At 43.9% G+C, this 26,254-nt stretch overlaps 1 protein-coding gene across 1 annotated transcript in view; it reads right to left on the bottom strand.

The window, feature by feature from the left end:
* The window catches only part of LOC142038103 (protein ELYS-like), a 43,041-nt gene extending 18,259 nt beyond the window's left edge, over positions 1-24,782 (bottom strand). The window contains exons 1-17 of the mRNA XM_075043145.1: positions 24,644-24,782; positions 18,081-18,207; positions 16,561-16,814; positions 15,457-15,637; positions 14,481-14,688; positions 13,025-13,141; positions 12,010-12,094; positions 9,799-9,949; positions 7,131-7,263; positions 6,862-7,043; positions 6,323-6,384; positions 5,280-5,408; positions 3,084-3,174; positions 2,907-2,996; positions 2,604-2,744; positions 1,713-1,817; positions 871-964 (exon numbers count right to left, since the gene is read on the bottom strand). Of these exons, the coding sequence (XP_074899246.1) occupies positions 871-964; positions 1,713-1,817; positions 2,604-2,744; positions 2,907-2,996; positions 3,084-3,174; positions 5,280-5,408; positions 6,323-6,384; positions 6,862-7,043; positions 7,131-7,263; positions 9,799-9,949; positions 12,010-12,094; positions 13,025-13,141; positions 14,481-14,688; positions 15,457-15,637; positions 16,561-16,814; positions 18,081-18,201 (2,144 nt within the window). The 5' untranslated portion in view covers positions 18,202-18,207; positions 24,644-24,782. The remainder of the gene's footprint in view (positions 1-870; positions 965-1,712; positions 1,818-2,603; positions 2,745-2,906; positions 2,997-3,083; positions 3,175-5,279; positions 5,409-6,322; positions 6,385-6,861; positions 7,044-7,130; positions 7,264-9,798; positions 9,950-12,009; positions 12,095-13,024; positions 13,142-14,480; positions 14,689-15,456; positions 15,638-16,560; positions 16,815-18,080; positions 18,208-24,643) is intronic.
* Between the last annotated feature and the right edge of the window lie 1,472 nt (positions 24,783-26,254).

Genomic DNA, 26,254 nt, shown 5'->3' with positions numbered 1-26,254 from the left:
CTGCGACACTACCCTTTAATTTCCCCATAATAAGAAGCAGAAAGAGCACACTGGAGGTTGTATGCTTCTAAGGGACATCTGAGCCGGTATGGAAGTTACTTGAGAAGTAAGCTAAGTAAGATGAACTTTAAAGTCAATAGCTACTACACCGCAGCTTGCACCTTAACTCATCTTGCAGCATCCTGTTCTTGTTTGCGGTGCCATAGCCTAAGCTTCTTTAGCTCTTTATTTAGTTTTCAGCACAATTTCCAAAGAAAAATCTATTATCGTCTAATCCAAGGCATATCACCTATATGCTAGTGAGCTAGCGCAGCAAAGAGAGTTCACGTTCAGCAAGTGACTTTTATCCAACAGCCAGTAGAGTGCTAGGTGTGCCAACTACATCGAACTCTGACTATCTCGTTAAATCACACAAATGTACTTGTGATTTAGGCCAATACAGTTATTACCCTTGCTCGCTAGTCAATAAACGAGATGAGGTTTGGTTTGGGTTTAAAACTGGCTTTCTTCTCTGTCCAAAACACCTGTTCTGTGAACACCGTGCTTTGCTGAACGGGAGATCGCTGACCCTCTCCTGAACACATGACCTTTTTCAGTAGTACCAAATGATACAGATTGGCCGCTGGATTAAGTACGCTACCAAGAAACGATGATGCCAACAAATGGTACTAAGCAGAGGTATACACAAATGTTGTAACACAGGAAAGTAACCTCCGTGTTCAAGAGAACGCATGCATCACTGAAGCGGAGAGGATTGCCGGCAACTGCATTAAGCAGAGCAAATACCAACTGTTGATAGCAAAGCCACTCACTCACTGCCACTTCTGATTTCGCAGTGGAAGTGTTCTCGAGTTCTCCTGTAAGGCTCACCTTGATAAACGCTCAAGTTTCTGTCGATGACCAGTGTAGTAGCTCTGAATCAGAGGGTAATTGTAGAAAGGTCTACCCAAACGCGCATCATCATCTACAGGCAATAAAGTAAAAGCAAGTTAAAGAAGCAATATCACATGTTGAAACTAAAACGTTTGACTAAAAAGACAGAAGATCATACGAGCTAAGCATCAAGAAGCACAGGCAAGCCTCCCACTTTGAAAGAAGCCAATCCTCTTTCTGCCTTTGCTAACGGAGCGGTGAGACACAAGACTCAACTCCTTCTTCTCTCAAGTGCCATTTCAAGTTTACAATTGAGGTAGCATTCAGAACACGTACTGTAAGCAGAAGCTCACTACAGAAAGGACAATTCTCAAAGGGAATGGTTTCTTAAACATGTCATGTGAGCATTTGTGAGACAATGAAGGCTGACAATAGACTTTATAATCCACCCAAATAAAGAAGTATTGCCGAGGTGTATTTTTTCCTCAGGCAATGAATAAAAAGTTCCAAACACGCAGGTAATGCCTTTGCTGTAAAAACAAGCATTCCAGGATTTGTTGTGTAATAGTAATTTGTTTCAAATCCCAAGTCTTGCAAGCTGTGGACACAAGCAACTCCTTCAAGTCAGAGGCTTATTGCTCTTTCTAAGGAACATCCAGGAAAGAAACTGCTTGCATTATTCTACACTAGGTATTTGAAAAAAACAGTAAAATCTCCGTTTCACCAAAAGAACCTTCAGCACTGACAAAACATTTACAAAAACATGGCTAAGCACGTGTTCATCGGAATCACTTACTGGATAGTCTCCCTGTTACAAATGTGTTACAGTTCATGCTTACCTAAACCCTCTGGAAGGAGACTGGATCGACAGAACCAGATGACCACTCGTGCATACAAAGAAAGGAGGCCAGTTACCACCTGCTTGTTTGTCAAGTCTGTAAAACCTGAAAAAAAGGCACGAGATGATTCTTGTTATCCAATTCCTTTCATTTTTACAAACCCCCTTTCATCATCCCAAATAGAAAGTATAAAAGTAAGGCAGTAGACATCGCGGTCTTTGCATTTCTCACTCTGTGGCACCTTCTTATTTGAAGAAAAAAACCACATTCACCACCAAACCAAAAAAGCAACCCCTACAAAGAACCAGATTCACTAAAGCTTCAAAGAAAAAAAACCTAAAGCCGGAACTATTACATACACTCACGAATAAGACATTTGTTTTTCACGTAGCGGGGGATTTTTACCGTAGCAAAGGGATAGTCTTCTTTTCCCCTCAATATGCCAAGGACAAGTGATAACATAAAAAGCTACAGAAACTCAAGTAACTTACTTCACAAGTTACTCATTTGTGCTTCCTTTGTATTTTCTAGCAATTTGCAATACAACATTCGCATGCAATTATAAATTGCTAGCTAAGAATTAAAAGGAATCATTTGCAGCGCTACCACATCCGGTTGCTGGAATCTCCACCCAGCTGCTTACACAGCTTCTCGCTGAATGTAGCCTCCCCTACCCACTTGCATGAACTCCACAACCAACTGTTTCCCTGAAATCAACGCGTATTAAGTGGTAGTCCCAACTTCTCAGATTTCAGCCCCTTCTCCCAGCTAAATTTGGCTGTCTTCCAATCATCAAAACCAACAGAAGCTCATCTTTCCACACTTACAACTCAAGCATAATTCCAAATCTTAGTAAAACATACCAAAGATTTCATATATACGATTACAAACCTTTTTCAGTAAGCTCTTGTGCTTCTGTTAGAAAACAGGTTAAGACCGTGCTCAGGTTGCTCCAAAGCAACTGGCAGTGCTGAAGAGACTGTAACGTCTGCGGGTCAACAAAGTTGCGAGAGCCATCAAACAGCGGAACACCTTTTCAAGAATAAATATTACATCATTAGCCTTCAGAGCAATTTCAGAGTTTCAAAGTACGCTTAAAGAACCCCGTGCAGTACCATATACCGCCACGTTCCTGAATAAGCTCAATTAGAAAGAACCATTTTGTGTTGGCAGAATGACTACACTAGTACTCACATATTTGGTCAAACTCATCTTTTGCATAGATCACTTTCTTCCATGTCCACTCAAGAACAAACTGTAAATTAGCAGCAGAACTTGGCTGCGCTTTAAAAAAAGAAAACAAAAAAGAAATGAATCGACAATTGCAAACTAGAAAAATATATAACGTAAGAACAACGTAAGAAGTATTACCTTCAGATGCCCAATGTTTAATGCATCCAGTCAGAAGTTCTAAAGAACCTGTCTGGACGGCAGCTGACAATACCGCTTCTAACTGCTCCTCCTAAACATAACCGACAAAATAAACTGCGAATCTTACATGCTTTCAATATCTGAACCAGTAACAGCAAGCGTTTGTTTCTAACTGTACACTCATTCAGACATCACACAGTCCACTCGTACACACGCAGCTAATTCCACATTCCTTTTCTTAACTCTAGCCACAGGCTGCACTGCTTGTTGGTCTGAGAAACACGTTAAACTTTCCCTCTAACATTTCAACTTACTGAAGGCTGATTCTAACCTTTATTTGCATGCCTCTGCAGTATAGTCTCAGTTTACCGAGTTCCAACTATTTCCGGTAACATCCTCTGCTAATACCCGTCACGCATTTTGCACGTAGAAGTTTGCCATCAGGAATGCGTGAAGGGGACAGAGCAAAGACAACGGTGCAACGCTTGCACGGAAACGGGGAAGCTAAGGGCAAGCAGCTTCCTAGACTCTGAAGACATGAAGCAGTTCAGACACCCAAAACTTTACCATTTTCTAAAATGACAGAAAAAGACGTGACACATTTAAATTCTAATAGGTTTAAATTGTAGGCTGCTCAAATACTGTATTATAATGCAGTGGTAATCCTTGAGAAGGATAATGCACAGCTATGCACAGACGTGCGATTATTAAGTAGCAGCTTATTTCAGCTGGTGGTGTGATAACTTCTTTCAGGTGAAATGACCCTTCACAAAATTTTACTTCTTTCTTTTTGTTTTTTTCTTTGTTTGTTTTTTTTTATGTGTTTTTTTTAAACACATTCAAAAGTAGCTTTCCCTTCTAGGCAAAATCATTACATTCAAAGCAATTTCTACACATTAGAATACACATATGATATGTCCATCTTTTTCTGAAAATGGGTTTCAGACAAGGAAACACACCAGATACTACTTACGGTGGCAAACAAAACTCCAAACCCAGCTTCTTGACCCTAATTCTGAAATTTGTCTTACTAACTTTCAAAAGAAATCCCTGCTCAAATGCATAACAAGTCTCTGAATGATATGGCCACAATTCAGCAAAGGTTATTAAAACACGTCTTGGTTGCCCAAGCTATTTCCAAACCGGAGCTGACATCAGAACATCCCATTTGAATGCAAGAGTCTACGCCAGGCTTGCAAAATAAGCAGTCTATGGGCTAGGGCAGCTTGCCAAGAAACTTCTTTTAGCTACCACACTGTGCAGAAGTGTTATTTGCCTTAACGCATTTCCACAAATCTGGTGAACAGTCCAGTAGACAGGAAGATGAGGGCAGCGAGAAGACCGCTCTCCCCTTCCTACTAATGGCTCCACTGTGTGACGACTAGCTAGCTAATCGTTTAGCTTAGATCCTGCCTGCGTGAAGAGGGGCTGTTCATCACAAAGGCTCCGTCTCTCATGAAACTCTTCAGATGAGAGAGAAAGGTTGGTGCACTGCAAGTGGAAAACCTGTGACGAGGCGGGGGGAGTCACTATGGTGGGACAAAGCAGAGAGAAGATAGTGGGTGTCAGGAGATAAAGGCGATTCAGGTGTTGCAGCAACAAGTGGGCAGGCTAAGCAGAGTAAATTGGGCTACGAGGCTACAGAGGTGAAGATCTGCTTTGAGAGGCTGCAGGAAAGCCTACTGATGAAGGGAAGATGAGGGGGAGCGGTGATGAAGTTGTCAGGCAGAGCTGACAAGAGTAATTGTTTACCACAGCCCAATTCCTTGGAAGCAAGCGATCACGTCTAGTGCAGCAAGCTGATGTTTGCAACAGCTCGCATCCGAGTGAGGCACCCCCATAGTCAGCTACTGCACTGAACATAAGGCTTTGAGAAACCGATGGGGCGAAGGTTGTTGTGAGGGAAAGATGCTTTATGTTGCGCATGACCAGCACTGCCTGCACGCTTCCTTGTGCGTATCTGTGGCACGGAATTAAGAGATGGGTCTCTCAACGCAGATCTCTTAGTGCTGCCCCCACTCAAACTCGGTAGTTTGGATTGAAGAATACTATAACTTCTGCTAACTCAAGTCAACACCTGCATTTCAGTGCAACTTGCGAATAATAGGAAAATCAGATTATCATGTCTTGTAGCCTCTACAGCCCTCTCAGACGAGATGGATGTATTTCCCCCTTGATTCCCTGATACGCACTCACCTGACTCAAACTGGATGGCTGGACATCAACGCGTCTTGGAGACAGCAAGCCAGCTACAAGACACCTGTTGTAGCTATCGTGAATGGTTTCACTTATAGAAGGACCACATTTCTTTAAAAATTTCAAGGCCTGAAACATTAATCAAAAACTACGGATTAAGACAGCAGTATTATTCAGTCACTAAGGTTCTGAATAATCGCTAAGAGAAATAAAAAAAAATGTTCACTTAAATTGTTAGAAAGCTTGCATCAGTAAGCACTACTACGTAGAGTCTTAAAGACGGCAGCCAAACTAACCGCTACGGTTTATAAAAAATATCCTGTAAAACAAAAGGTCAGCCCTTGCAATGCTTAATTAAGTATTCTCTAGCTTCTCTGTCAATACACAGACCTTTTTTTACCCTGAACACTGACACAAAATGTATTCTATATAAGCTAAAGCTAGCACACAACTTTAAATCACGCTTTGGAAGACCCTTTCTGTGCTTGTTTGTGCAGAAGTTGATTTATGTTGGAAACACTTAGCGAGCTGAAATTTAATTCAGAATTATTTGTCACAAGCTGTGCAGTGGCTTGGAAGTTTTAATTTGGCCAAGTGCGGGAGAAAAAAAAAATAATCGTTTCTTCTCAAACAGTTAAGTAATATTTCATTTTCTCCATTCTGCCCTCCTTTTTCAAGTTAATCAGGCATCAAAACCCTAACTCAAGACTATGGAGGCAGTTCCACTGATGGGTAATGCAGAAGTAACAGCTTTCCCCAACTTCCACAACAGTTTTGTTCCTGCTCCTACAGCAACGTTGTATTCCGCTCTAGACATTCAATCCCTCAGCGTGCTTCAACAGGAGACAGTGGTAGTTCTACAGTCCCAAGAGTGGACCTAAAATGTTACCATTTGCATAAAACTGGCAGGACACCATTGCAATCATGCATGTGGATGGGCAGGATGGGCATAAAATGGTCTCCGACCCTGAAAGCAGTGCAATAGAAAACATAGGAAAGGTTCATCTCTTGCCATTCTCAATAAAGATACAGTAAAAGATCACCTCCTTCTGGAAGCCGGTGCAAGTCATACGAACAACTCCGGAGCTCAGCAAGCACGTACCATCTGCAGAGACAATGAACGTTTGACAGCCTTCCATACTCTCGCACTTAGCTTATGACCACTTTACGTTTTGTAAATAGCAGTATCTGGAAAGCTGTAACTGAGTACCCATTTTCTTCATCAGATCACTTCCAAACTTATTTTTTTGAAAATAATTACTGCGTGTAGCAATTTTATCTCTAGTGCTATCAAGGTGCTCTGCTCTGAGCTTCAGTTCAACGTCATTTCATTTGATGACCATCACCCCTTCACAGGCTACATTACAAAAGCACCACAACCCAAAACTCAGCAGACTGTCAGATATGTGTCACAGTGTTAAACACCTTGTTAGTACAACGTAATCAAGGGTTGGGCTTGTGGGCGTTTGGGGCTTTTTGGTTTCGGATGGGGTTTGAGTGACAAACAATGAACAGGAGAACCAATAAATGGCATTTGACCTCACTTTAAGCTTATCACTATCAAAAGCAGTGAAATACCTACCAAAATTGTAGGAGCTTGGATGAAAAAACTGCTCAGGTGGTGGACGAGAAAGAGGAACTCCCTGACTTAGACTCCGCTCGTGTACCAGAATATCCAAAATGGGGTTTGGAGAAGTCATGCTTATTACAGTATCCAGTGACCACAACGCAAAATAGGGGCAATCATGAAGGAGTTCTTCTGGCCTGAAAGCAAGCAAGTGCATAAGCTAAACACCGACTTCCAAATGATTGATTTGTAGGGATATTGAAAACAACTTAATAAAAATATACCTTAGTGAATCTGGCATTTGAGCACAATACCAGCGATTAATGTCAAATACACCCAAGTAAGCAGATGGTTTTCCCTGACCACATGTATTCACTTGCCAGCTGAAGATTGATACACTGGTGTCAGGCGATATTACTGTAAAAGACAAGACATTGTTTCTTGTTTGTAGAAAATAACGCTATAGCTGATATGTTTAAAACACCACTTCCTATTTTGGCTTAATTCTGTTATATCACTCACAAAGCACAACACTCACTGAGAACAACAAAAAAAATTTACGGAATAGCAAACATCTCTGTGACAGGTTTCAGTCATACTGCCCCTTCTTCTGGTATCACTCAGCAGGCACTACTAATTTCCAGATCGGACTCAATTACAGGTTTTAAGAATAGCTCCTTTCCAGCACATTCAGAATGAACGAACACAATTATCACACAAAATAAATACAAAAACCCCAAACCCAACAAACGGGAAATTGGAACAAAGATTTTAACATAAAACATTCACAATGTTATACTCCAGTTCTCTCAATAAGTGGAATGGTTTGTCTTCTCTGGGGAGAACGCATTCTCCAGATGTAAGCAAAGGATGTGGTATATCATTTACCCTAGTAGAGTAAGGAAGAAGGCGACAGTTTGTTTGGCAAAAGGTTTCTCTGTTCTCTGCTGAATTCATCATTACGTTTAGGGATCCTCACACACTTTACTATGTTTCATTGTGAACATCTGTGCCGCTTCCGTTTTGTAGCTGCTGCAAGTGCCTTTGAAGATACCAATTATTTTCATAATTCAGAAGACAGCTTCTCTGCTAGCCTCAACCCACATCCAACAGCAGCTCATGTGTGCCTAGAACTTAACTCAAACAGATTCTGAATGAAAGCTAATTAGAAACCATCCGAGAAATTACAGGTATTTCTCCATGCCTCATGCTTCATAAAAAGGAGACAGAAAGGGGGTTTGTTGTTCTTATTTTGGTTTGGGGTTTTTTTTTCGGGTGTGGTGGAGTGGTGGTGTGTGTTTGTTTTTAACAAGCTTTTAGGAGGCACTCTCCTCAGAAACGTGACACAAGTGGAGAAAATCCAAAGGTGTTTTTGTTCGATTTTGACACACTGTTGATAGAGGATGGCATCACAAAAGAGATGCAAGTTGCCGCTTCAGGACTAAGTCAAAGATGATAAACAGAAGTAGCCTAGAAAGATCATGCAAGTGTCTTCTTTGCAAACATCATACATCAGTAAAGGCCAGTCAGAAGAGAGGGAAGGTGAATAATGCAGTCAAAACAAAGGGCCATGGAAGTTATCACTGCAGCAGGCTCAAAAATAGGGTCAGAACATAAGTGAATTTGTAAACCCAGAGAGGGACATTTAATTACTGCAAGATAATGAAAGACTTCGTAAGAGTTTTAACTGTGTATATGGACAAGGAAAGCTATTGCTTTAAGAACTTGCAGGTGTAGGAACCTATTAGATTTAGAGAGGAAGAAATGGACAGGCAGATCACAGAATCGTAGAGTTGCTTAGGTTGGAAAAGACCTTTATGTTCATTGAGCCCAACCCTAAAGCCAACTGCCAAGTCCACCACCAAACCACGTCCCTAAGCGCCACATCTCCCTGTCTTTTAAATACCTCCAGGGATGGCGACTCAACCCCGGGCAGCCTGTTCCAATGCTTTGTAACACAGTCAGTGAAGAAATTTTTCCTAATACCCAACCTGAACCTCCCCAGGCGCAACTTGAGGCCATTTCCTGTCGTCCTATCACTTGCTACCTGGGAGAAGAGACCAACACTACACCCCGCTACAGCCTCCTTTCAGGTACTTGGGGGGAGTGGTAAGGTCTCCCCTCAGCCTCCTTTTCTCCAGGCTAAACAACCCCAGTTCCCTCAGCCACCCCCGTAAGACTTGTTCTCCAGACCCTTCACCAGCTCTGTTGCCCTTCTTTGGATGCGCTCCAGCACCTCAATGTCTTTCTTGTAGCGAGGGGCCCAAAGCCAGGCAGCTTTCCAGCCACTCTTTCCCAAGCCTGTAGTGTTGCATGGGGTTCTTGTGACCCAAGAGCAGGACCTGGCATTTAGCCTTGATGAACTTCATACAGTTGGCCTTGGCCCATTGAGCCAGCCTGTCCAGATCCCTCCACAGAGCCTCTGTAGACCCTCAAGCAGATCAACACTCCCACCCAACTTGGTGTCATCTGCAAACTTACTGAGGGTGCACTCAATCCCCTCGTCCGGATCATTGACAGAGATATTAAACAGAACTGGCCCCAATACCGAGCCCTGGGGAACACCACTTGTGACCGGCCACCAGCTGGATGCAGATGCAGACATAGGTTGGAACAGGGAAAGAAAAATTCAGGTAACACTCCTAAGCAATGGGGAGCATCATCTTACTGTTCAAAGACGACAGCTGGAGGAATAGAACGACTGACAAGCTTCATGCAGGTGACCCCACCATACATCACTATAGCATGTCAGCAAGCATAAAATACAACTTATTTTTTCCTTTAAAGAAGTCCCATATAACTTAAGCACCCATTTATTTTTTTTAAATAAGCCCAACAAGCTAGTCTGCAAAGGTATTCAAGACTCACAGACTGGGGTACAGAACAGCATTCATTGCTTAGATTCCAAAACTACTTATTTTAGAATAACCAAACAGGGACATTAGAACAAACCTGCATTAACGCTATCCTCTCCGTCGACACGTTTGGGAAGTTTTTCTACAGTCTGACAGCTAAGTAATTTAATATCGCTGGCCTGCCCGCTCAAGGGAAAGACTCCACCTGTGAGACCCAAGCTGTATCTTTCGACACAGTATTCCAGACCCTGGGGAAAAAATAAAAGGAGAGAGAAAAGGTCATTTTGAGATAAAAACATACATTATAGCTAAATGTGAAAGAATGTATATATGTATAATATAATATGCATATTGTACCGTATATTTCCCCTGAGCTTATTTCTGATGGCAAATAGAAACTACATCTGACATGCAAGAGAATGAAGCGTCAAATAGTAACGGGCTTTGCACATTTTCAGAATTTAGCATTTCCCTCGCTAAAATTTGCTCTGCAGTATGCACAGTTCATTCTACTTTATCAAGTAACTTTGGAAATAACAGACATGTGCAGAGTAGACAGGAAAATCTAAACCATCTCTTTGAAAAACTAGCGCGAAGCCTAAGCAAAGAATCCCATTTTTATTACAGAAGGAATAATCACCAAACACAGTTTATAATAAAAGATGTCCTGAACAGGTCCACCGTGCCAAAAGACCCTTTCGTCAGATAAAGTACTACAACTCCATCAACCTCTTAGAGATGAATTTTAACCGCTAGAAATTTCAACTTTTATTCATCTGTGAAGAGCCAGTCCCCCCCCAAAGTTAGGGCTGAGGGGAAGGGAAAAAAGATATCAAACAATTCCTGCCGAAGACAACTTCTGAAGCAAAACAGCGTATTTTAAATTCTCCACTGGGGCAAGCAAATCTAAGTTAAGGAACTCCACTGCGTGGAAGATGTTAAATAATGACTTTATTGACCCGTAAAATCTGAAGACAGTTTTCAAATGAGATGCACTCGTCAGACTCTGATGTGGACGTGGGGGCTGCATACTCTATCCACCTGCAAGCATCATGCAGGACAAATGTCAAGGTGCGCTCCATGACCATGGCCGGATGCACTAGATTTCAAGCTTTCTTTCAAGCTTCTGTGAACTCTCTTCAACGAACAAGGGTCAACAGTAGATTCCTCCTCCTTTCCTCCAATTTGGCCTGGCAATTGGGAACAACTCTTCAATTTTCTGCCACGGAAGACGGACAAGAAACTTGACTCAGCCAGTCACGCAGGCAGACAGTCATGTAGTACTGACCAATCTGTGGCTACAGGGAAGTATTCCGACACTCCAAGTGTCCTCTGTAGAACACAGATCCTGTACTAATGCTTCTTCTGGGTTTGTTTCCAGGGGGGTGGGAGTTGTTGGGGGGTTTTTTTGGCAGGAGGTGTTAGCAAGTCTTGGTATGAAGCTACATGTGTAAGTGGCTCATCTGGAAGCTAGCTGAAGAACCTGACTTTTCCCCCCAGAGGTCCAGCTGTTTTGTTCTCTCTTCAACTACCTTGTGAGATTGGTTCCTGTTTCAACCTTGCACAACGCTCATCACAGGAACGCAGGAACAGCAGGGGAGTAAAATATCTCAAAGGCAGAGACTGGTGCCTGACACCTCTTAGAAGCCTGTGAATGTATTACTGGTTGCACTGTCTGTAGAGGGTTAAAAGTCTCACACTAGCGACACCACAGCTTTCTCAGGTCACAAACGCAAACCACATTATTTAATCACTTTGTGTGCTTTTTTTTAAAACCGGAAATTTTAGCAGACCCATTTTTCAAAGCTGCTGAAACATTTCAACCCTCTGAGGTGAAATCTGACACTCGTCACACCTTTTTCAGGAAAAGAAGATGACCAAGGCAAAGCATTGCCAAATAGTAAAAGGTCCCCCATTTTAACATTAAAGCGTTGAGACAGAACAAAGTAGCCACGCGAGGAATGGATATCGACGACTGGGTTTTCTTCCAAAGCAGCACACAGTACAAGGTCTTTGCCACTGCTAAGACTGTAGCTACAAATAACTTTTAAAAGAGGATAAAGCAAAGCAGAAGTTCAAAAGTGAAACTGGAGAACGATTAAAGCATCTTTCTCCTGTCGACCTGCCAAAGTGCTTAGAGCACTACAAGAGATGCAGCAGCATAAAACATGCCCAAGAAGACTCAGCAAAAGATTGGGGTTTCAGTCACCTCTGAATTTTGATGGTAAAAATCACCCCTGACAACTTCACTGATACTCACATAGACAAAATCACTATTTTCATCTTTTCACATACGTGCACGCCTTACCTCATACATGACTTGTCCTGGGGCCAAGCGTTTTCTGTCACCAAATGCTAACTGCAACAGATGTAAACTCACGACGTCACCTTCACTGAAAAAGGTAGAAATTAGGACATTTGATTACAAAGCTGCTTTAGAGGCCTTGTTATCATTTTATTAGATCTAGACTGATGTTTTCTTGCTGAAAAGAAAAACACCACTTCCCAAACCATCAGATAACTGGTCACGTGCAAAGGAGGACATTTGGACACTAACAGCTTCAGGGGCAAATGCTAACCATACAATTTGAAAGCTTTAATATGTTGTACGGACTACAAATTGTTGCTTTAAAGTCAAACTTAAAAAGACTGCCACACTGTGAACGGCTGAGCTGATTAAATAGCTTGCTGATGCTGAAAGAGAGAGATCTTTCTCCCCTTCCCTTCCCTTCCCACCAAAGTTCCAGCCCCTCTCTTGCATACACACGCTGCACCCTTCCACATACTGATTCGGGTCATTAGCCCAGCAGGAAACCATTGACTTTGCTGCTCAACAGGGATCGGTCTCTGCCAGGTGAGCTGGCCTGGCTCACAAAGGCTCCAAAGACCGCGCAAGTTGGCACAAGGTAATCCGCAATACTGTCACCTCCCTCCTTTAGGGGCAGCCGGCTGTCATATTGGCACGTTTAGCGCTCGAGATCTGCAGCCCCAACTACTTCGAATGGTATTTTCATACCATGGTGCGAGTACCAAACAAATCGTGAAGCAGTCCTCAAGAAACAAAGGAAATCGTTTAAGAATGCAAGCACAAAGATACAGCCACTGTTGCTTTGCCTTCTTTCAGAAGGTAGGCACTAGTAGGTCCCTCTTCACATCTGTTAAATCCTGTAAAAATTGCAGTGTAAGCTTAACACCTTCCACACCTGAGAGAATCTCCTGCACGGCTACATAAACAAAACAAATATACATGTATCAACGGTATGTGAACAAAGATACAAAAAAATTTAAATGCATTCAGTGGCTTATAGTAACTTTTTATTCACCTTTCTTGTGTAGACTGAACAGCCCACAAGTAGCAACAATTGCGAGGATCATTCTCAGGCTCCTGAAAAGTAACAGCATAGACAGGAATCCTTCCTCCTTCAAGCTGAGAGTGGTGCCTACGTGGTTGGGAAAAAAAAAAAAAAAAGAAAGACAGAAAAAATGAAAAAAAAAAAAGGAAAAGGGGAAAAGAGAGAAAAATAAAAACCTGTGAGCCTACGATGAGCCCTAACTGTTTGTAGAAGGGTAGAAGCATCTTCTGAGAAAAAAGCTTATCCTTCCGTGCTTATCCCCAAAGTACAGAAGGTCACACTTCCATCTCAGACAAGTGAGTCAGGGAAGCGACTACTTTTTATGCAGCAGTCAAGAGCTGAGGAAATTACTGTCCATCAAATGCAATAACCTGGGTTTATATCCTCCTCTGCCTAGGGAGGAAGAACATAAACGATTACTTCAGCTGCCAGGCAAAAGATTGTTCCTCCTGTTCCAGCCGACTTCAATATTGAACTTAAAATGCAGCCTACCTTCTGAACAAATTTAAGACAGGGCCAAACACAAGTACTTTCTCATTTCTTTACTCGGATGCTACGTAAAGCATTTTTCCTCCAGACTTCTGAACCTTACGTGTACCTTCACAATCTATTCTTGCCACCCAGTTAGTCCTCCACTGTCTATTTATGCATCCAACAGTTTCTGGTGAGTCACTGCAGGTTTGCTTAAGCCAATCCCTATCTGAATTTGGTCACATATTTCACGTGTGATTGCCCTTTGGCAGATATAAAATCGTCTCTTAATTTTTCTATTGCTTATAGATTTACATGCCCCTTATCCTCATCTCCAAGTGTTCCAAGCAAATTTTCATTCACACGCAACGTTGCCTTGGAATGGGTCAGTCCCCTATTTTGGACAAGGCTGACATGTAGGAAAGAATATCTTTTCAGGCACGGATCAGCTATTGATTTTTCGTGTCTCACTAGTTTCATCCTGGGCGCTTTAAAGAATATTATCCCCAAACCCACATTATTAACATACGTAAGCTTCTCAATGTATGCCCTAATTGCAGTAGCTGGTTCTGAAAAATCATTCCTAAAATCTGGTTCATCAAAACACATACGTTTCCTGGCTTCACTGAACACTACTGATCGGACAAAGCGTCTTAGAAAAATGAGCTCCATCGCATCCTAAACTGCTTGACGTAACCCCAAGAAGCATGCTTTCCACAATCCCTCGAGCCACAGGCACAAGAAGGAAAACAATCCTAGTCCACTGGGGAGAAGGCGGTCCACTTAATCCATGTATGACTTTTAATAGTTATTTCAGAAGAGGATTTCTAAACATCCCAAGATTATACCCAAAATTTCACTCCCTAAAATGTTCTCTTTCATGAACATGCTTCCGTAAGCAAACAATTGAGACCCCTGCACCTCCGGGCATGGCCAGCTGTAAAGGCCTACTTACTCCCTCTTCAAAGTTTTCATATTCCACAGTGACAGGCAGCCATCTGAAAAACCCACAACAAGCTGATTGCTTCTGCTTATGTAGTACAGGGTTGATATTGCTGTTCCTGAAGGATTTTGTAGTTGAAAGCAGAGATGTCTCCCTTCTCTGGTCACAGCTTCTCTTCTTTGTGGAACTTCAGCAGGAATTCTAGTGACAACTTCTAGACCTACACACACAAAACCACGCCATGAGTTAATGTGTCAGGCCATTTAGGCTGCATTTTGAACACTGACGTGACAACACGTCTCATCCAATTCTACCGTCTGGGGCAAAATACCCATTTATGCAACGCTTTCTTTTGTATGTTTCCAAAGAACAGAAGAACTCTCTGATCGGACAGGTATTCTCACTCGTATTTTAAAACCAAGTAAGAGCGTAACCTTCGTAGACAAATTCTTCCTGGGCTCTATAAATCACACGTTTGGGCCTCACGATGAAGCTGGCTGAAGCGACACCAACTCCTGAAGCCACTCTTGTAATAGCCAAAACAGCGTATGCAATCCAAATATGCAAATTAGAGATTTCAGTCATCCAAATGCACGATTTTTGACAAGTCAGATTCATTTTAACAAGCAAGCCTAAAATTTGCCCCAAGTCAACCCACAGAAGCAGAAGAACATTCCCAAGAAATAGGGCGCCTCTGACACAACTTCCTCTTAGGCAGCTGCACTGACTCACGTGGTAAAATTCCTACACCTCACTGGCAAGCATCATAGTGACGTACGGATCTTGGTGGCAGGGGGGCATTTATAACATTAGAAGGAGTATTAAGCCACTCCCATTTTTAATCAGGTCGGGACTATACCAAGGCAAACCGCCATCTGTAACCAGCAGTCAGAAATGCCTGCACACTAGTGTCTTCCAAGTGGGATGCATGTTGTTTATACACAAGTTTTCCTACTCTCAAATTCAAGTTTAAAAACTGCAGGCTTACCCGATGCTTGTATTTCATTCTGACTGCAAGAGAAATCATCCAAACAAAGGTCCACCAGAAGTAGATGACCAACATCTGTAGCCACTGCTGCCACTCCAAAGAGCCATCGCAGACTCTGATGTAGGTGCTCAGTGCTCACGCTGGGTCCTCCGTGATTAGTTATGGGTTCTATAGCAGTTACCTACAGGAAAACTGCAAGCTAGCATTTAAGCTGTTTGACAAGCTGAACAGAAATCATTCAAAAGTGAAGCCGGAATTAGCACATCAGAAACAAGAAAGTAAATGCAGAGGACCATAAGACTTAAAAGCAAAGCATTGTTTCCAGTTATATCAAGAAAAAACCAATATAGTCAATCTTGATGTTCTATTAACTTGCACTGATTCTTGTTTACATTAAGATAATGAGACTAGGGGACATTACATCATTGGACTTCCTGGGTTACAGAAGACAGAAAAAAATGAGTAACATTCCACCAGCCTCTCCCATCTACACAAACACAATATTCAATAAGCAGCGATTCAAGGACTGCAGGTTGAAAGTCAATCGTTCAACAATCCGTCAGGTAACTCCCTAACGGCTCTTCTTTCCTATCCTAAGTCAACATAAAAATCTGTTCTGCTCTAAAGCCACCCGCTTGCTAGTCTGAGATTCAGGGGAATGTGTCTAAGTCATTTACAGCACAACTATGGAAGTTTCAGATATTTTAAAGACAGTATTTCTAACATACATAGAAATCAAGCATTTCGGAAATGTATGTTACAGACACTGGGAACAGCGGGGGTTTTTTTCCTTTTTCACTCTGGCCAATAAAAGATAGTTCTCAATGCCTTTTTGTGGCAGTGGAGAATTAGGTAACTATGTGCTCTACCATAAACCCAGAAAACTTGTTTTACAATCAGTAAGCTCAAAAGATAACGGTACCGTTAAGCCCAAGAGTTTGCACCAAGGCTCTCTTGACTGGATACTCTGAAGTGGCAGTCTGCACTAATGCAAGATAGAAAAAATACCGCCTACAAAGAGACGCTCCAAAGCTTCTCCTGAAACAGGATTACGCAGCACCTGACAACGCAAAAGCTTCGTTCCTCCGATTAAAGTGTACGTACCCTTCCTGGGAGAACAACTGCTTTAACCACTCTCGATATTCCAAGGTCGTACAGACAGAGAACACTTCCCTCTGCTTCTTCCAACCCAACCAGCAGTCCCGTTCTCTTCTGCCAGGAAAAATGCTTTACCACACGAATGGTGGGAGGCTGTTTCTTTACTCCACGGAAACGGTAAGCAGAGCGCCGCTCTCCCGTCACAGAGCTCACTACCTCCAGTTGAGGACCACACGCCAGCCATGCCAAGCCATTTCTCCCTGTAAGAGAAAAGAAAGCTGACTAAAGCAAATTTCCAATACAAGACTGAAAACAACTGAAAAATCACAGCCACTGCCCCTTTCCTTCACTAAAAGTACCCAAAAGGGAAGACCGACTTCCCTAGTTGTGGTCAATTATTCAAAATCACCCATGGAGATCCTCCAGCACTACCTCTTAATATTAACAACCTTATTATTTTGCATTTCTACTTGTCATTCCCGCACTGAAGGATTTGGACTGCTTGGGATGAAGATGACAACATATTGATCTAGAGACTTCATCCCATATTCGGCTTGTTTTGGCTAGAAATCGTCTAAATACATACGGGAATACGAGTCTTAAAGCACACTTCAAAGATAACAAATCTAAACCAATTCATTTCTAGTTTATTAATTTTACTTGACACACGCCTACTTGGGGCAGGGATTTGGACGGCAGCAAGAAATTATCGTCAAATGGGCACTGCATGAGTACATCTGATCTTTTACACGGGCTGACGACAGAAAGAATTTAACACATTTTGTTTCACTGAACAAACTCGGAGGAAGTATTAACTCAATTACTGCACTTTCAGTCAGGTAGATGGATTCCACCTGGTCTAACAGAGCCTAGACAACCAGGTAGGCACCCAGCTAGCTCTACTTGCGGATCACCTAGAAAGTCAACTACCTAATCTGCTTAGCCACTTTCAGCAGCTCTCCCTGGGTACTCATCTGCACCCTGTTAAATACGTTGGAAATATGGCTGCAGCGCTTAACAGTGTTATCCTCTTCCTTTGCTGTTTGTATTCAGACTAGGAAAAGAAAAAGCGGGGGGGGGGGGCGGCGGGAGGGGGGTGCCTCTGTAACGTTGTAGAAGAACTAGTTCCGCATGTGGTGTTATGATGGTCATAGAGCTTGAGCTGGTACAAATAAATAGGGCCCAAAACAACACTATCACTTTTTTGAAAACTGCCTTTTATTTAATTAAAAATTGAGTGACCACAACATTGAGGAAGGCCCGCTGACTCAGCATGCTTAACTAAATTATTTTAATAGCACAAGACTGGTGAAGGTTGCTGTAATTTCAAAGTTTAACTATACTAGTTTTAAGGTTTTAATATTAGCATTTTTAATAGTTAAAACTTCCTTCCTGTTCTCTCGAAACCTGATGCATCTTAACAACAGCACCAGCCTGACACAGTCAATACTGTGACCCTGTGCTTCAGGTAACCTCCAGGCAATAAGAACTTCAGACCGAGACCAAATTTAAAGGAGAACGCTCACCTCCAGAAAACTTCCCGCTCAGCACAGAACCTAGGGGTTTCTCATCTTCCCCAAGTGCCTCAGTAGTCACCTCTGGAAACTGCAGCAGACTGCTCGTTACCTGAGCTGATAGGTCTCGCATTCTTCACTGTAAATAAAGAAAAAAATGCAAAAACAGACTCATGTCAGCCATAACTGAGATTTGCTTTTTGAGATTGACAGAAGTTTCATCAGTATGCCGCAAGTAATCTCCTAGACAGCTCCTGTAGCTCTTTTCCTTCAAAAAATGGCACTCGGGACAGTTTTTGATCTCACAGCAGAGCAAAAGGAGAATCCTTTTACTTTTCTAATGCCTATGAGATCACCAACAAAAAGCGACACAGGGGTATTGGTAAGGTCAATAACAGGAAAAAAAACAATACACCGAGTTCAAGTCTACTCAGATATGCGAGTCTGTAGTAAGATGCAATCCGAGAAAAAGCGTATTTCAATTAGCGCTGCAGTAAGAGGTGTGAGGTTCCATTAGTCCTTGCTCTTGATTTTGTACCTCATTATTTATTGCCAATTGTCTTCTAGTAGATTTCAGGCATCGTTTGTGTCTTGTTCACTTCTTGTGTGTTTATTTTGAACTCTAAGGAATACTAAGTTCTTAACTACCTTCACTCTCAAACTCTTCCAGAAAATGTACCGTTGATGTTTCCGCATGACAAGCGATACAGACTTTCATAGCTCATCAGTTGGAAAGTAGTTTTCCATACACTTATCACCTGAACATAACACAGCACCTTAAAACACGGATTCTTTTCTACACTTAAATCCCCATATTCCTTATTCCAGTCCTTTCCTTCCTATTGCCAGTCCTTATCACATCTCTGCACTATTGTACAAAAACTTTGAGGCCTTTCAGTTTCCACACCTCTATCGGTGCTCCACAGACAGTTCACGTTTCACTATGTCAAGATAGATTTTTTGGGGGGATGGGGGACGGGGGACGGGGACTTAAAAGCTCAGGTGACTTACAAGATTGAATAGGAGGCTAAATAAGAGATATTCCACACACGTGGAAATACAAACTACTTCAGCTCACTACGTTTTGCAAGTTCTATGGGTTATTGAAAAAGCCTCCGGAAGACAAGACAGGTTCAAGCATCTCTTCAAATAGCACTGCTTTCTCCATGGAGTCTCAGAAGGAAGATATTCTACGTAGCTCGCTATTCCTGGGCGTTACACATGCTGACCAACTCGGGCATCAAACAGAACCCTTACCCTATGCCACAAACCAGTACAGCCAGCCACTTCAATGGGCACACAAAGCCCATTGCATTAACTGTAGCACACATGTTCTCCCGCAAGCAAAGTTTTATGGTTGCTTCTTCCAGCGTGCACTAATAACCTATTTTCCTTACGGCATAGGAGGTTACAGCTAGTTCTGAAGACCAGACTCTGGGAGCAACACAAAGTTATTAAAGGGAAACGCTTATAAATAATACCATTTACACAGATTGTACTTCTGTGGAGAAAGGTTATGCTCTAAAGCCTGGGCATTGGAATCTACTATATTTCAGGTCACAAGCACTCTACCTGAGAACATGTTCCAGTATCTTCTGCCAGCATGAAAACAACGAGCGCGTGAAACACAGGCAGTGTAAGCCAGGGTCCCGCACTAAGCGCAAGTCAACCTTCGGAAAAAAAGGTTGCCGATGGCAAAGCCAGTATTGCAGGACGCTGCTGCAGCCGGCCAGCCTGACCGCCCTGCCAGCATTCACAACTAGCACAGGTCAAGTTCCAAGTGGGACAACTCATTTGCAGTAGTTTTCTCGCGTTTGCTTTTTGGTACTTGTCATCCTTTCACAGGGACAGCGGGATGAACTTTTGCACTGCATCCAGGGGCTCCAGAGAGTAAAAAGCCCCACAGTTTGACCAGCCTTCCGGCTCAGTTTAATTGTCATGATTTAATCCATATGTTTTATGAGTAACCCATAATACCAAATACAAATACAGATCTATTGGGTTGGTGAATAGCATCTCTCAAAGGCCTTCAACGTCCAGCTGTTTTGACAGGTGCCTTCAGCAATACCGTGATGCTGAATAAGAAAGGAGGAATGACCAGAGAAGATTATCACGGGAAGAAATTTCAGAAGAGGAAGAACAAGAGTCACCCTGCGTCACCCTGCCTTTGCCACTGCCTACCTGGACAGGCCAAGAGCACAGAACTTGGCGTGGCCAAATTGCACATCAAATTTTAAGATACTCTACTGGGGAGAGTTGAGCGTAAAAACAAACCACTCGCCACCCCAAACTCCCCACCAAATCAGAAAGAATTCTTCTCTGGTGGAAAGCTCACACCTTGACACAGTGTACTCCTGCCTACAGTACACAACAAATGTGCTTATCAGGCCCATACCACCGCTAAGAACCATCAAGTACGTAACACTCCCACGCCCGGACCATTCATGGAACTTTAAATTTAATTCCGCTGCAGTTATTAACTGCATAGAAAAGCACGTGAAAACGCTAGACCATCAGGCATGCCCAGGTTTCTGCCAGTACGCCAATGGCCGTTTGAAACATTTTGTTCCTAGACATCTGGCTTGGTAATATGGAACTAGGAAAATAAACTCCACAATAAAGCCTGAACTGTATATACAGTGACCTGGCTATCAGGACGTTTTACTTGCATCATTCTGCTAAGTTGAACCAAGGATTACTGGCAAATCCATACAGTGGGAAAATAGTTAGATAGAACTAGGTTAAAGGCGTGAAGCCTCTCCTTTAAGAGCGATATCCAACACTAACTGCATTTCTGCTCTCTTTGAAAACAACAACTACAGTCACATTCCTCCTTCTGTCTGGTAGAAAACAGATCAGTGTAAAATGCCACAGGCCTACTCCATGTTCAGGAGGAAGCCAGAATCCAACCTCCCTGCTGTATGCTACACCAAAGTGGTCTGTGCACAAGTTGCCAAAATTACCGTTCTTCTTCACCCTTGCTACTTATGACCTCTAAACACCATGAACTGTTTCCAAAGAAAGGAACATGCCACAAGTCATAGACTGATGACAGATTTCTGGATTAAAAAACCCCAGGGGGAAAAAAAAAAAAAAAAAGAGAAATTACATGTTCAAGTGGAATCACATACAGCCAAGTCAGAGTTCTGCGATGTCAGTTCTGACTGACGGTAGTCCAGGAAAATCAAAGGCCAACAATGTTACAGGCTTACTGAAGAAAAAGCTAAAAATACGCTCAGTTGCAGCTGAAGATACGGTTTCACAAAACACGTTGCCTTCACTGCCGCAGGAAGAGAGGCCTTGCTGCCACCTCCCATCTCTCCATCTGCTCCTTTGTTCTACTGCTGTATTCCTGCGGCTTACCTTGCACTGACTTGAGCACTTTTTAGAGCACTTTACGAGCCAGGTTAACTGCCTAAGAAGATGGGAAACGAACCCAGAAAAGTAGATAGTTTTCCACCAGCTTAGAGAGTTAAACTGGCTGGCAGAGAGAACTAGCAAGCATGAAAGTTGGCACAAGGAAGGAGGCAGGACAGTGCGTTGGGAAGAAGGAGAGGGAATTCGTCCGTCTCCATTTTGTGGCAGTAAGCCGTTACGCTAGCTCATACACGTGTGAAACTACACACACAATTTGCAAGGAGAGCTGCAGAACCCTTTCCTTTTAGAAAGGACACCACCCGAGACACAGTCAGTCAACTTTTAACTCCCTCGTGCGCGTAGAGACTCACTGTCTCACTGAGAAAGGCTGCAGCTGACAGGCATCATTCTTTCATTCAGCCAGATGTGGAAGCTAAAGCGATTTCAGGGAAGTGCTACCTGGTGATCAGAGAACGGACAACAGCGTGCGACACGATTCAGGTCACATTTTCCAAGGAAACAGGACACAGAGTGGGAAGAAGCCAAAGAAGAAGAAATGGAAGAAAAACTAAGTCCTTTTGAGAAACCAGCATCCACTTTGTTGAATAACAGCTAAAGATGACAATGACAGAATTTTTTGAATTATTATTAACGACTGGTTCAATGACATTTTCCCCAGAAAAGCAGGAGGCAGCTCACAAGCGCTGGAGGAGCAGTGGATGGAAAAGACACTTTCTGCACCTTAGTAGTCGGGTTCAGTGAATTTGCGCTTTGCCATATTTTACTCCAGCCGAAAGAGGATTTAGTGAGTGAGTTAGCAGGTGACTTTGTGAGTACCACCGGGTCATTTCTTTCCCACTTAGGCAGAAACACCCCCCCCGCCCCGATGCTTTAGGCAACCACCCTACATTTCATCCAAAGCCTAAGTTCTAGTCTAAAAAGCCACTAGCATAACAGAGACGGTCTGTATCGGAACTCCACAGCCAGGCTTATTTCACTCAAGCGCAGCCTACAGATTCTCTTGCAGAGTTTGTGCGGATGCTCCACAAGCCCAAACCTACAGCAGAAGGCAAGGAGAAGGAAGAATTTCAGCTCTCTAGCCCAACAACCCCCAACAGCTAAGACCATAGATTTGACTTCCCTTCAAAGGAAAACACAAACAAAACCAACACAGCTCAGAATTTGACACTGGAGCCAGTTTACCCAGCCACCTCCTATGGTTATTCTCTAACACGACCATACTTTCATTCAAGAGTCGCAGCCCCTGTCTAACGTGGCTAAGCGAGCAAAAGTTCCTAAAGTCCCTTCTGAACTTACGCTCTTTTTACATTGCTTGGCGTACCTGGACAGACAGACATAGGTGCTAAGTGTCTCAGCACAGAACACACGCGCAGCCTTCCTAAGAGAGGGAGACAGCAGCTGACATTTCCAGCATACCACACCGGTGTGCCATCGCCCCGGTGCCTGCCCCTCCCAGCACAAATTCTAGAATCACAGAATCACAAGGAAGAGAACTTCCAGAAGTTCTCTTCTGGAAGCAGGCGGCCTTCCAGAATCACTGGAGGTCATCTGGTCCAAGCCCCTGCTCAAGCAGGCTCACCTAGAGCAGCCTGCCCAGCACCACGTCCAGACGGCTTCTGAGTATCCAGCTCTGAAACGTACTTGGACAAACAGCAACCTGACAAGCTGAACCGCAAAAACATTGGCAACACGTGCAACAGGCCCAGGCTTTTGGTGACTCTCTCCTACCAATTTAAGTATTCTCTCCACCACACAGGTGAAAAAATACCACACCAGCAAAGGCTTGTCACCATTACTTCTCTAAAACTGTATCCAACAGCTTGCTGGGGAGAAGACTCAAAACTAATAGAAGCCCGATTAAGTTCATTTCACCGTCTTAAAAAAGCACACCCCGGGCAAATCAATGCAGGAAAACGAGCCGATGCAGTAAGTGGATGAGGAGCTGTCCTCAGCAGAACAGGGTCCTGTCCTGTGTGCCCAAACACCTGTGACAGCTGCCAGCCAAGACTGATGCCATCATCCAGACCGATGGGCCTAAGGCGGCACTTGAACTACCACGTTTAGCCGTACACCCTACACGGGGTTCAGCATTCCCGACAGAATTCAGCCCCTGAATGTCCCCTAGTTTTACCAAACACCATCAGCAAGCAATTACTAGAGCTGAAAGACTGACTCCACGCTTCCTTCTATTGGCAGAAGCTCCAGACCTCGAGTCAGGAAGAAATCAAGCACTTTTGTTTAAGTCAGCAACTTTGCTGCGTGATGCAGGCTTCATGCAAAAATCAAGAGACCCCCACAAAACGCGCGGGATTCCTGTAAAGCTCTGCTCTCCCCATTAAACCCAGCCCTCTTCCCGCAATCGATCGCCGCTCTATGCAGAGAGCCGATTTCCCAGCTCCTCTGTTTGGCAGTTACCCATGTTGAAGCAATAAAATGGTTCGTGAGAAGCAGCTGGGAGGGGAGCAGCGTATGGCCTTTCAGTGAAGGTGTGCCTTGAACGACTTATTCATCAAGTCACCATCAGGCCCCTTCTTTCCCAGAGCAGCCCGTCATGCACTCCTTGGCTCTCACGCACCGCCACAGCCTCCTACTGAAATGCTTCTGGCTGGCTAAATAAGTCATGTGAACATTGGTTGCTTTCAGAAACATGCCCAAAACTAAAAGGGGGGGGAGGGGGTGTTGGGTTTTGGGGGTTTGTTTGGGGGGGGTTTGGTTTGTTTTTTGGGTTTTTTTCAGAAAGTGCAAAGAACACATCTGCCCCAAGTTCTAGGGTGTTCATCTCATGACTGGTTTTAAAGGGAAAACCTCTGGTTCTCCCTGTCAAGGACTTTGAAGTGACCCAAGCCTGAGCTGCTTTGACACGGCTCGGTACATTCACTGGCACCTTTTATTTCAGTCATGATTTCTCACAACTACAAAATGAAACCAAGAAACCGTAAGGTACTTAGAAGTAGACAGAATATGCTGTTATCTGAGCTCATGAGAGATTTGCTATTATGTTGTGGACCCGTAACCCAGGGCTACGTTATTGCCAGTTTACCCAGGCTGAAAAGCCCCTGGAGGGTCTCATCGGGGCACTGTTGGCACAGAAGTGTGTGAGCAACGAGTCTTAAAGATGACAAGAAGGGGAAAACATCAGAAGCAGAAGAGCAGAGGTTAAGGTATCTGGCCGCGATGCCCATTACTGGGAAACTCGCCTGAGCCACTGCAGTGTGCTGGTGCTCCCACTCCTTCTGGGCTTCCTCCAGCCAGGACTCCCACGTCGCCTGCGTGCTCCAGATCTGCCACTTGTTCTCAGCCAGCAAAAACCACACCTCTTGTGAACAGCAAGACAGCTTTAACCAGGGTACCTACGTGTAAAATATCAAGCCCCGTGAGAGACGAGGACCAGCAGCGAGGAAGCCATGCAGTGGGAGGCGGTCTGGCCTCTTGCAGAGCAAGCCCTTCCAACCCAAACCTCCTGGGGACCGTACGGCACGTGGGGACACAAACCCACCTCGCTGCGGAACAGCCGAGACGTTTGTTGCTGCTGTCAGCATCCTGAACTGGAAATGAAAGCTGCCATCTTCCTTGTCCTCGTCTAACCAGAAGGTGAGCAACAAAACACGGTGCCCAGAGCGTGCACAGGAGCCAACCCCCGCGAATCCTCCTCAGCTCCATTCCCACCGTACTTCTTCGGTGTTACAGATTACCAAAAATGCCTCCTGAGAATGTTCTGGGAAGTCAAAATCTGCTTGCTATTCATAGCTGTATTTATGCTGAAATACGTACGTGTTCCATCGGCTATTGGTCGCCCTGTGCTCCCGAGCCCAGCCAGTCTGCACAACAGTTTGTTATTTGCAGCCTGCGGTTGGTTCTCTTAGAAGCTTCCCACTGGGACTGGCATTTACCACTGCTTTGTTCCTGACCCGTTTTGTCCTTTTAAATATGAAAATACATAAAAGACAAAAAAGAAGCTGTTACCCAGACAATCCCAGCAAACGACAACGTTTCCAATCAAACGTGACTTTTGGTTTGGTTTTGTTTTGTTCTTTTCCCTGTTCGGAAATATCCCATGTAGCTCTGGAACTTCACAAGCGAAAAAGTCTCACAGCCACTTTGCTCCTTGGGTGGAAACATCTGATGCCCTCTCCTGTACCGCTACCAGCAATCACAGCCCGGTTTGGTTTTGCCCCTGCCAGCCCACGAAAACCCTTCTCTTCTCCAGCTAACCCTAACTTGCAGCAATGGAGCCATAGCCGCTCTGCCTCTAGTATGCAGGGCAATATGGGATGGGGTACTTCAAAACCACACCTCACCCACTGTAAGTGTGGGTACGGCAGGTAGGCAGGCAAAGGACAACTCCAGCTGCCCCTGCACGGAGCTGGCTCAGGCGTGGGGAGTTTGTTGGTCTGCGTTCATATCGGCACATGAAAGCAGTTCAGCTCTCTGCAGGACTCAACTGCTGCTGGAGACATTAAATCTTCTGCTCCTGACACCTGCGAACAGCCAGGCTGCTGCGGCTACAAGGTCACCGAGCCATCACCCGCTTTGGGATAACGGACTGGGGTGTAAGTGCCTGACCTCTTTTTATGGGAGAGGGAATAAGAAGGCATTAGTGCTGGAGTCCAGCAAAAGCCTGCCTGAAAGGACTGCAAAGAGAGCGGTTTTCAGTCCTGAGGCCCAGGAAGCGCAGGAGGAGAGCAAAGGGGAGCAGAGAGGGAACCTTCTCCTCCAGAAGGAGCTGACGGACTGGGAAAGTGGCCGGGAAAGCAAGCTGCTCCTGGGCAGGAAGGAATAGCTCTGTGTGGCACTATCGCTGGGATCTG

Source organism: Buteo buteo, chromosome 12 (genome assembly GCF_964188355.1).
Source record: "Buteo buteo chromosome 12, bButBut1.hap1.1, whole genome shotgun sequence".
Lineage (NCBI taxonomy): Eukaryota > Metazoa > Chordata > Aves > Accipitriformes > Accipitridae > Buteo > Buteo buteo.
The sequence above is the reverse complement of the archived record's forward strand: the minus strand, read 5'-3'. Positions and strand labels throughout refer to the sequence as shown.